At 35.8% G+C, this 11,041-nt stretch overlaps 3 protein-coding genes across 3 annotated transcripts; all 3 read left to right on the top strand.

The window, feature by feature from the left end:
* Window positions 1-539: 539 nt before the first annotated feature.
* On the top strand, window positions 540-4,726 carry LOC107791417 (heat shock factor-binding protein-like). The gene is made up of 5 exons (XM_016613477.2): window positions 540-692; window positions 2,635-2,688; window positions 3,330-3,353; window positions 3,440-3,482; window positions 4,248-4,726. Exons 1-5 carry the CDS (start codon window positions 582-584, stop codon window positions 4,388-4,390), a joined length of 375 nt encoding a protein of 124 aa, XP_016468963.1. The 5' UTR covers window positions 540-581; the 3' UTR covers window positions 4,391-4,726.
* A 1,716-nt stretch (window positions 4,727-6,442) lies between these two features.
* Window positions 6,443-7,024, top strand: LOC107791416 (uncharacterized). Its single transcript, XM_016613476.1, has one exon. It carries the CDS (start codon window positions 6,443-6,445, stop codon window positions 7,022-7,024), a length of 582 nt encoding a protein of 193 aa, XP_016468962.1.
* Window positions 7,025-7,062: 38 nt separating this feature from the next.
* On the top strand, window positions 7,063-10,822 carry LOC142162074 (uncharacterized). Its single transcript, XM_075218380.1, has 7 exons — window positions 7,063-7,447; window positions 7,558-8,488; window positions 8,948-9,371; window positions 9,597-9,701; window positions 9,861-10,430; window positions 10,472-10,651; window positions 10,748-10,822. Exons 1-7 carry the CDS (start codon window positions 7,063-7,065, stop codon window positions 10,820-10,822), a joined length of 2,670 nt encoding a protein of 889 aa, XP_075074481.1.
* The last annotated feature ends 219 nt before the right edge of the window (window positions 10,823-11,041 follow it).

Genomic DNA, 11,041 nt, shown 5'->3' with positions numbered 1-11,041 from the left:
AGAAGAAAGAGGAGAAGAAGTCCTGAAGTTATTTAAATTTTGGGTACAAATAATTTTTTTTTAAAAAGTGAGTACAGAATAAATGGGGCCGACCAAATAACCCCCTGCAATTTGGGAGAAATTCAAAAATAGCCAGATTTATAAGTGGTCATTCAAAAATAGCCACAGTTTCAAAAGTCATCGAAATTTAGCCACTTTTCATGTAAAGATAAATTTGAACGAAAACACTGTTCAAAATCCGGAAAATACTCCAGCATAATATACTGAAATTCCAGTATAATATACTAGAACTCCAGTATAATATACTGGAGTTCCAGTATATTTTACTGGAGTTACAACAAAATATACTGGTCCAGCATAATATGCTGGAAGTTCATACACAGGTGCACCGAACTCCAGTATATTATGCTGGACCGGTCTCTATGGCAGCAAAATAATGGCTATTTTTCAATGATTTGGTAAATGGTGGCTATTTTTGAATGACCAATCCGAAAACTGGCTAGCCCGTGCTATTTTAACATGTAATTTTTACGTGAAATTGGGGCCCAATCCCAGTTTGGTCATTTCAAATTTCAAATTATATGGTTTCAAAATTTAGACCGTCTCCTCACAATTTCGCCATTTTTGTGTTCCCAATTTCTTTTCTCTGCTCGAAAGCGATTAACCGAAGCTTCTCTCTCGCCGAACACATGGTAAAAACTTTTTTCTATATCACTTCAAATCTTCAATCTCTACTAAAGCATACTCACAATTTTGCATATCTAGCTCATTTTAGGGTTTATATATGAATCGATCCGTGAAATTTTGGGATTTCTGCTTTATATTTCGCATCGTGATCTACTGCTGGAATGTTATCAATTTTTAGATAAAATTCTCAATGTTTAGTTTTTTTTTATTTCTGTGCTTTGTTTCTATCCACTGAACATACTACTTTATCAAATGTTCGATGTTCAATTTTGCATATCTAGCTCATATCGGCTACGAGAATGAACCGGACTAATTTTAAACATTTTAAGATAAAATGTTCAATGTTCAATTTTGCATACTCATTTCGGTGTACGAGAATGAAACGGACTAATTTTTGTGTCCATTTTGTTTCGTATTTATTCCATAATTTTTAAGAATAAATTTTACATAATTAGAAACTAACTAAATAAGTTACTGTATAACAAACTTTTATAATTAAATATATTTATGAAATCTGTGAAAACTTTTTAATTGGGAAAAAATGTTTGAACTCCCAAATAGTGGTAATACTAGATAAAATGAAGGAGAGGGACTATTCTTTAAGAAAAGGGGGGGGGGGGTTACTTGAATTGAAGTGAATTTGTAGATATTATCCTGAGCTATAGAGTAAAATCAGGTGTTTTATATCTTCTCTTTTGGATTATATAGATGTTAATAACCCTAGTAGAATGTTTTACCAGTGTCATAATGGCTGCCACGCATGCATTGCTTGGTTAATACAAATAAAAACTACTCTACTGTTCTATAGCGTTTGGCTTATAATTATACAGTTATGTGAAACAAGTGATGACCTTCGTTAGGTGGGGACATCGTGCAAGAGGTAGTGGGAAAGAATACACTTAGGGAGAGGGATATGATAGTTTTCTTTGTGCGAACGAAATATGGATACTTGCTTTTGTTTAAGGAACTTGCAAAAGAAAAAGGCACCTTTGTTGTGGTGATAGTTTGTTGTTTGGGGTCTACAATCTACTTCCTTCTTTTATGTCCTTATTTTGCATCCTTGCCAATTCACTTGGATTTTTGTGAGTTCATCATAAGCTCAAGCTTTGTGCACTTTGAAAACAAGTATCATGGCGAACTTTTTAGTGCGACCATTATTCTGAATTAAACTGAGTTAAGTTGAAGAACTAAACTGAGTAAGTAGTGCGACCATTAATCTGAATATACAATTCATTGCTGCTTAGTGCATTTAAAATAGTACTACAATCGGCATAAACAACATGGTTTGTCAAGAGCTGCCTATAACCAAATTTTGATTTACTTATGAAAGGGTTTCTAGAATAGCTATTCTGTAGACATCATTAAGAGCTACATAAAGTACAGTTTTGTGTGAAAACAGGTACAAGAACACATATTGCTAATTGTTTTTTCCTTTGCATTTCTGTTAGACATAAGACAATTCCGAGCTCTCCTATTAAACTTCCTAATACTACCAAATTATTATGCCTTCATCAGCATTATCTGTGGGAAATTGAAATTACAAATTCTTCACTGTACATCTTTGGTCTCTGAGCCGAGGGTCTCCCGGAAATAGCCTCTCTACCCCTCCGGGGTAGGGGTAAGGTATGCGTACACTCTACCCTTCCCAGACCTCACTGGTGGGATTTTACTGGGTTGTTGTTGTTGTTGTCACCATACATCTTTGTATGTTAGCGTGTTAAAAGATCTGATTGATTAATTAAGAATGGGAGAGTTAAGGTATATTGTGTTCTGAGAACTTCTGATTGGTCTTCTTGCTGAAAGCTAGTCATTGTGGAAATATAAGAGATACAGATTTCTGGATTTTGAAAGGACTTTGCGATATGGAGGTTGCAAATTCAATTAATTTATACCTTTCTGCTTTTCTTCTGCCCCCTTCTGACCCGTAGTTTCTGGGTCATTTTGCAGGACGGGCATGATGCAGATAATACGAAACAAAGCACTGCTGATATGACTGTATTTGTAAGTTTTTATGATGAATACTTCTCTGGATTTTTTCAGTTGATGTAAACACTGAATCTTCACTCCACTATTTACTTAAATGGTATTCTGGAAAGGTTTCTAGTCCATCTCAATATGCTAACGGCTGAGTTACTGAAGCGTGATTCCTTGTAAAAGTTAGATTCCAAGGATTCATTTGGTTCCAATGTAATATTTTTTGTCAATGTGATCTTTTCATCATCAATGTAATTCTAACATGCTAGCCTGTCCCTTAAAGAACTATCTAAAATAAATGTGGTTCCGTGATGTCAGGACCATGACATCTAAGGCAAATTATTTTATGACTGAGGAAACCTTTTTGTTATATGCCCTATACCCACCCAATTTCTTATGTACACAATGAGGATCATAATTATTTATGTCTGGATACCAAGCTACCTTATCGACATATTGATGCAATTCTTGCTGGCTGACATATGAGACACTAGGTACCTGCCATCTCTTTATTGGCCTTATATAGCTTTGTGTTTTTTTTGTTTTGTTTTTGAGATGGTAACATTATATAGCGTTGGGCTGTTAGAACTAACCTCATATGTGACATCACAAATAATCACATCCATTTTGCTAGCTAACTTTTCCTTACCTGCTTTCTGCTCTTGCAGGTCCAGAATCTTCTTCAGCAAATGGTGAGCCTGCTCTCTCTGCACCAGTAGGAGTCTTCCCTAGTTTTTATTAGATTTATCTTCTAATTGATATTGTTTTCTCTTTGCAGCAAACCAGGTTTCAGACAATGTCTGAATCAATCATCTCAAAAAATATCCTTTTCCTATTTGTTGTTCGTTATTATCCAGTAACTAATTTGATTCTTGGTCTTAATCTACGTTAATCAGTCGCTGCACAGGTGTCATCTAACTAGTGAAGCAGGTTGTATTAGCATGTCATATAGCTCTTGATTTCAAGAATCCATAAATGTGCGTAGTTGTGAGGCTCAAGGGGGTCAACATTTCATACTCCAGCTCCATTTCTCCTAATTTTTAAAGCTAGTATTGCCTCTGGTTATCAAAAATGAATTTAGCCTTCTTTGTTGTTCAAGGAAATTTATGACAGGGATATTGATCTAGTAACATCAAGATTTAGTTGTATGACTTCTGGTAATCAACCAGAATTTAACCTTCTTCAGTTTCATGAAATTCTATGAAAGAGATATTGCACTAGTAACATCAAGATTTGGTTGTATGACTTCGGGTACTCCTCAACCAGAATTTAGCCTTCTTTAGTTTCATGAAATTTATGATAGAGATATTTCCCTAGATACATCAAGATAGGGTTGAAATAATTTCAATGTCTTATGGCATAAAAGGCAGGTTATGTGTATCAGTGTATAGATTTTTTTTTTATCACTTTTGGTTTCTGTCATCTATTTTGTTTTTGGTGAATATTTCCACATGGGATAGTGCCCTGTCAAATTTGTCTAAATGTGTCTGTGTTTATCGTTGTTATCTCTAGTATATTATACATAGCATCTATATTTTGTGAGATCAACTTGGAGAAAGTCTGTTTAGTCCTTGACTATGCTGCACTTGATGAGATGGGGAACCGGATTGATGAATTGGAGCAGAGCATCAACGATTTGAGAACTGAAATGGGCCAAGAAGGTTCTCTATCGCCTTCGGCCGCACTGAAGTCAAAAGATGAACCAAAATCTGCGGAGGATTCTACATAAAGCAACTGACGATACATTGAGGTGGTTTAATAGAGGCAAGTTGGCCGTGTTTGTTACAACTTTTTAACTTTAAATGAGTGCTATCCTTTTCTGGATGTTATTCCTTTTGGCTTTGGTAGCTGTATTCTGTATCTGGATTCTCTGGTTCTCGAAAGAGAGAGACATGTGCTATTGGTCATTGATTTGGTTATCAAAATATGCTTTTATGATAGCATGTTAAAGGGTGTATAATGAAGGGTTATATTGTTGAGATTTTAGGCCCTCTTCAGACGAGGGCCAGTTTTATTGTCAAAACCCTCTTTTGCTTTAACCTACTGATTATTATTAATAGTTAAATCGCCGATGCTTTACAAGCGTAGAGAAGTTATTATTCTTCCGTGAAGTAGCTGTCGTTCTTTGTCAACTTCTTCGATATTGCTTCTTTCCCTTTTATGATGTGAATGTGGGTTGAGTAGAGAAAGGTAGAAAGTAGAGTGAATATGTATCTTATTAGTACTAATAGTTTTGATGGCATATCCTATTACTCTCTTTCAAAGGAAGATGGGATTATATTAATGCGTTTAAGTTGCTGTGAATTTATATAGGATTTTAGAGTAAAATCCACCTTACCCCCTTAACTTTTAATGGTTGGGCAATGATAACCCCTCACCTTTTGAATGGGAAAGGAAACCCCATTGTGCAATAGCTTTCCAGTGAAACTTTTTTTTCTTTTGAATAAAAATCTTTTTTTTTTGAATAAATAATTTTTAGAATAACTGAGTTCGGTCATTATAGCCAAAAGCTCTACATATGACAACAATTAGGATCTATATAATTTTCGGAGTGCCCCTTTAGCTTCTTCCGACATAGTTTAAGTTCTGATGTGATGCAAATACAACTCCCTAATGAATTTTCAAATGTGACCTTGTCAATAAAGATATTTTTGAAATAAGTAAAGTTCAATAATTGCTTTAGCATAATAATTTTAATATACAAAAAATATATAAATAAATTAATACTTATAGCACTAATTCTTTCATGTAGTTGACTAATTCAATATATTTTTTCCCATCTAATTGAAATGCTAAAGCATCCATGGTGGATGTGCGTTCAACATATTTCTTGAATTTTGTATACAATTTTTTTTCTTTATTGCAGAAATTTTAACAATGACCTCAACATAACATAAATATAATAAACATATTTTAAATTTTGCAAGGAAGAAAGACAAAACTTAAGCTTTTGTTTGGATGAAAAATATTATACTTCACCTTTGAAAGGATAGAGAAAGAAAAAAAAATCTTTAGTCAAAAAAAGAAATTCTCACCAGAAAATAATTACATAAAGGGTTTCCTTTTCCATTCAAAACGTGAGGGGTATTATTTTCCAATCCTTAAAGGTTAAGGGGGTAAAGTGAATTTTACTCAGGATTTTAGTTCTTAACTAGTTGGCATCAAAGGAAAAACTAATGGTAGTTAGACAGAAATATGAGAGTAAAATGTGAGTGCGAAATCGCTATCTTTGTTGACAATATTGGGCCTCAGCCACACTAGCATTTGATTTGAACACATACCTGACCCATTTGTATAGTGACTGGCCCAGTTGTATTAAGTGACCCAACTCTATTTTCATTTTGATATATTAGACATATGTAACTAGAAGTTTTCAATAATAAGAAAAAAGAGAATTCATTTCTTTCTTCAGATATTTTTACGCTTCTCTTTTCTCTCTCTTTCTCTCAGATTAGATTTCATATTTCTCTCACTTCTTTCTCGATTATGGGTTAATCTGTCCACATTAATATGGTATCAGAGCCTAGATCGATCGATTCTAGCTCCGCTCTATCGATTGAGGTAAAATTGTTGGTGGTTCGAGATCTGCGTTCTCTGGTGGTTCGAGGTCTACCGATTGGATGTATGTTGCTGTGTTTTTGGGTTAATTTCAAGGCCTTGCTTCTTTAGGTTGCAAAGAAGGACGGTAATCTCTTTTATTAACCTTTGTTCACGCTCAGTGTTGACAAATTATGTCAGTTGTTTACACTTTGTGAAATATATCTAATTAGGGTTCTTTACCATGGGTAGTCCTAATGTTAGCTCAACCTCTACTGCTGATAGGTTTGATGACTTTACTGTTCCTCCTTCCCACCTATTTTATGTTCATCCCTCGGATAGTCCAGGTAGTCACCTGGTATCCCCACCTTTTGATGGTAGTGGTTTCGTTATTTGGCGTAAAAACATGTTGACTGCGTTATCTGCTAAAAACAAGTTAGGTCTTATAACTGGTAGAGTCCCAAAGCCCCAATTTCATTCCCTATATTATCAGTTCTGGGAACGATGTAATGACATGGTCATTGCATGGATCACCAATTCATTGTCTAGAGATATAGCCAATAGTGTGATGTGTTTTGATAATGCCAAGGATATGTGGGCTAATATTAATGAAAGGTTTGGTACCTCAAATGGCTCCAAATATATTCAAATTCAGAGGGAAGTTAGTGCTACATCTCAGGGGTCTTTGGACATTGCCACTTATTTCACCAAACTAAGGGGTCTTTGGGATGAACTTAGTACTGCATATGTAGGACCGTTTGTTCTTGTGGAGCTTTGCCTAAATTCATTGAAGAATATAAAATCTATCAATTTCTTAGTGGGTTAAACGAGTCCTATTCTACATGCAAAAGCAATATTCTGATGATGTCATCTCTCCCTTCTTTGAGCAAAGCTACCATGCTTCAACATGATGAGAAACAAAAAGAAACTTCTGCTCCTCTTCCCAGTTTCTCTAATGATTCTACTTCTTTCAATGTTTCAACTGGGCATATGAATAATCATAGGGCTTTCCATCAAAGGGTACAGTTTGACTCAAAAAGAGGTTCTACTTTCACCTCAAATCTTTCTTGTAAGTATTGTAAGAAGACTGGGCACACTGTTGATAAGTGCTACAAGCTTCATGGCTTTCCTCCTAACTTCAAATTTACCAAGAATAAGAGGTCTGATGCATGTGTTCAGTCTGAGGCTCTTCTTCCAGATTTTGTCCCTTCCAGCCATGGTTCTTTTGAAGTTCCTGGTTATGGGTTCAGTAAAGAATAGTATCAACACCTTATGAATTTGTTCCAACAAATTCACACCTATCATGTCTTCCACCATGAGAATAATGCTATTGACAATATTGGTTTGCAAATTTTGCAGATGTGTACAATCACCCTGAAGTACATTCTAGTTCTTTGCATGCATGTGCTATTTCAACTTTAGGTTTAAACCCATGGATCATAGATTCTGGTGCCACCAATCACATGACACCATATAAACATCTTCTACACAATCTTCAGCCATTAATTTCTCGTTTTCTGATAACTTTACCAAATGGATATAAAGTTAAAGTTATATCTACTGGATCTTTAGTCCTTAGAACAGATATGATATTACATAATGTTCTTTTAGTTCCTTCTTTTCTTTTCAGCTTGATTTCTGTGCACAAGTTGCTTCTTCAGTTTCAATGTCTTGCAGTCTTTAGCACTTCTACTTGTATTTTACAGGGCCTTTCTCTAAGGAGGTCTCTGGAAATTGGTAAGGCTGCAAATGGAATGTACGTCTTGCATTCAGCTGATCCACAACTCTCTACTCATGTTCCTTGTTGTGTTTCTAATTCTGTTCATAGTAATGAATCTGCTCCTGTTTTCAATTCTTCTAAACCTTCTGTAATTCATAGTTCCACCTGTAATCCACCTATTGTTGCTAATAAAAGTGATTTATTTTGGCATCAAAGGTTGGGTCATATTCCTTTTGCTAGAATGAAATCTATTTCTTTCTTGTTTGATAAAATTTCATCTAAGCAACCATTCTTATGCATTGTTTGTCCTATGGCTAGACAACAGAGATTACCATTTTATGATAGTACTATCCATTCATCTGTTCCTTTTCAACTTGTTCACATTGATATTTGGGGTCCCTACAATACCTCCACTTACGATGGCTTTAGATATTTTCTGACTCTAGTTGATGATTTTACTAGAGTGACTTGGACTCGTCTCTTATCTTGTAAAAGTAATGCTATTTCAATCCTTAAAGCTTTCTTCCAACTAATCAAAGTGCAATTTAAGTCTACTATTCAATGTTTCAGGTCTGATAATTCATATGAATTAGGCAGTAGTATTGCCTCTCAATAATTCTTCACTGATAATGGGATTCTTCACCAAACTACAATTTCACACACTCCACAACAAAATGGGATAGTTGAAAGAAAATATAAACACTTATTAGACGTGTCTAGAGCCCTCCTTTTTCAGTGCAAGATTCCCCTCAAGTTTTGGGGTGAGTGTGTTCTCACTGCCACATACCTTATCAATAATATTCCTTCAACTGTTCTACACAATATCTCTCCCTTTGAAAAATTACATGGTACTGTTCCTACTTATGACCACTTGAAATCTTTTTGGCTACTTTTGTTATGATGTCTGCCCTAGACCTGGTAGAGATAAATTTCAGTCCAGGTCCATTTCTGTTATATTCTTGGGATATCCTTGTGGTAAAAAGGGTTCAAATTATTAAATTTGTCTAATTATTCTGTTTTCTTCTCTAGGGATGTGGTCTTTCATGAGCACATATTCCCTTACCATTCTTCTTCTTCCCTTGCTTTTCCTCCTCCACCTGATTTTGTTGATCTTCCTCTTCCCTCTAATGTGAACACTTATTCACCTATTCCTGTTGATTTTACACTTTCCCCCACTTCCATCACTTCTGTTGTTCCTCCTTCTCTTTTCATCACCTCTTCTCAGTCTCTTCATTCATGCCCTCTAGTTCCTGAAATTAGGAAGTCTAGCAGAACAGTTATTCCTCCAGCTTACCTTATGGATTATGTTTGCAACTCTGTCATCCCTTCTCATATTCCTGCTCCTTTAACCTCCAAGGTGTCTACTGTTGATTTGCATATGCATGAACCTCAATTTTACCAACAAGCTGTCTCTAATCCTGCTTGGCAAGAGGCCATGACTAAAGAGTTTCAGGTCCTTGATGCAAACCAAACTTAGGATATTGTTCCCCTTCCTCTTTATAAGAAACCAATACCTTGTAAATGGGTGTATAAGATAAAACAAAAGTCTGATGGCACTATTGAAAGATATAAAGCAAGATTAGTGATTAGGGGAGATACTCAGAAAGAAGGGATAGACTATACTGAGACTTTTTCACCTGTTGTCAAACTTACCACAATTAGATGCTTACTTACCTAGGCTATTAAGAGAGGCTGGACTGTTTTCCAACTGGATGTTAATAATGCATTTTTGCATGGTGATCTCCATGAGGAGGTTTACATGAAGATGCCTCCTGGTCTTATGGTTTCTGCACCTTCCTCTTCCCTTCCCTTAGTTTGCAAACTCAAAAAATCACTTTATAGACTCAAGCAAGCATCCAGACAATGATTTGCCAAATTATCTGAGTATTTGCTCTCCAGAGGATATACTTCCAGTAAGAATGACTATTCTCTCTTCACTAAGTCTTCTGGTTCCACCTTGGTGGTGATTGTTGTCTATGTGGCTGATATTTTACTAGCTAGTGATGATGTGGGTGAATTGAATTCTCTGAAGTCTTTCCTGGATGACACTTTCAAGATAAAGGATCTTGGGAATGTTCATTACTTCCTGGGTTTAGAAATTACTCCTCATCCACAGGGCTATCTTATGTACCAACAGAAGTACACTTCTGACCTCCTAGAAGAATTCCATTGTAAAAATTTCACTCTTATTTCCACCCCTTTGTATCCTAGTGTGAAATTGGTTATTGATATGGGAAATCCCATTTCTGATCCTAGCACCTATATGAGATTGGTTGGTAAGCTAAATTTTCTTGAACACACCAGGCCTGACATTTCTTTTTCTGTCCAACATCTCAGTCAATTCTTACAAGCTCCACATATTGCCCATATGTTAGCAACTCTTCATGTGTTGAGATATCTCATGAATGCCCCTGACCAGGGTATTCTTCTATCTGCCAGTTCTGATTTATCCCTTTTAGCATACTCAGATTCAGATTGGGCTGCTTGTGCTATCTCTCGAAGATCTGTTCAGGTTTTTACATTACTCTTGGGGGTAGTCCTATTTCCTGGAAGAGTAAGAAACAGCCTACTGTGGCACTTTCTTCGGCTGAAGCTGAATATATGACATTGAGAATGACTGTAACTGAGATTTCTTGGCTGGTGCGATTACTTGGTGATCTTGGGTTACATATTTTTGGGTCTGTTTTTCTTTTCCGTGACAACCAGGCAGCTTTACATATTGCCAAGAACCTTGTATTTTCATGAACGCATGAAACATATTGAAGTTGATTGTCACTTTGTCTGTGATAGTCTACATTCAGGTCTAATTTCCTTGCTTTTTGTCTCCAGTTCTGCTCGGCTTGCAGATATGTTGACCAAGCATCTCCCTGGTCCTCTACATCATCACTTTCTGTGCAAGCTTGAAGTGTCTACACCTGCAACTTTTGGGGGAGGGGGGGGGGTGTTGACAATATTGGGCCTCAACCATCTTAGTATTTGATTTGAAGACATACCCGGCCCATTTGTATAGTGACTGACCCAGTTGTATTAAGTGATCCAGCTCTATTTTTATTTTGATATATTAGACATATATAGCTAGAAGTTTCCAATAATAAGAAAAAAGAGAATTCATTTTTTTCTTCA

Source organism: Nicotiana tabacum, chromosome 7 (assembly GCF_000715075.1).
Source record: "Nicotiana tabacum cultivar K326 chromosome 7, ASM71507v2, whole genome shotgun sequence".
NCBI lineage: Eukaryota > Viridiplantae > Streptophyta > Magnoliopsida > Solanales > Solanaceae > Nicotiana > Nicotiana tabacum.
This window is presented reverse-complemented; position numbering and strand designations above follow the sequence as displayed.

Bases quoted from the DNA above. Each gene is read 5' to 3' on its own strand.
- LOC107791417 (XM_016613477.2), top strand. From the start codon at position 582: ATGGTTTCAAAATTTAGACCGTCTCCTCACAATTTCGCCATTTTTGTG. The intron at 3,354-3,439 runs GTGAGCCTGCTC...TTCTCTTTGCAG, and splicing joins AGAATCTTCTTCAGCAAATG to CAAACCAGGTTTCAGACAAT. The intron at 3,483-4,247 runs ATATCCTTTTCC...ACTATGCTGCAC, and splicing joins TGAATCAATCATCTCAAAAA to TTGATGAGATGGGGAACCGG.
- LOC107791416 (XM_016613476.1), top strand. From the start codon at position 6,443: ATGGGTAGTCCTAATGTTAGCTCAACCTCTACTGCTGATAGGTTTGAT.
- LOC142162074 (XM_075218380.1), top strand. From the start codon at position 7,063: ATGTCATCTCTCCCTTCTTTGAGCAAAGCTACCATGCTTCAACATGAT. The intron at 9,372-9,596 runs GTCCTTGATGCA...TTACTTACCTAG, and splicing joins CCATGACTAAAGAGTTTCAG to GCTATTAAGAGAGGCTGGAC. The intron at 9,702-9,860 runs GTTTCTGCACCT...CTCTTCACTAAG, and splicing joins AGATGCCTCCTGGTCTTATG to TCTTCTGGTTCCACCTTGGT.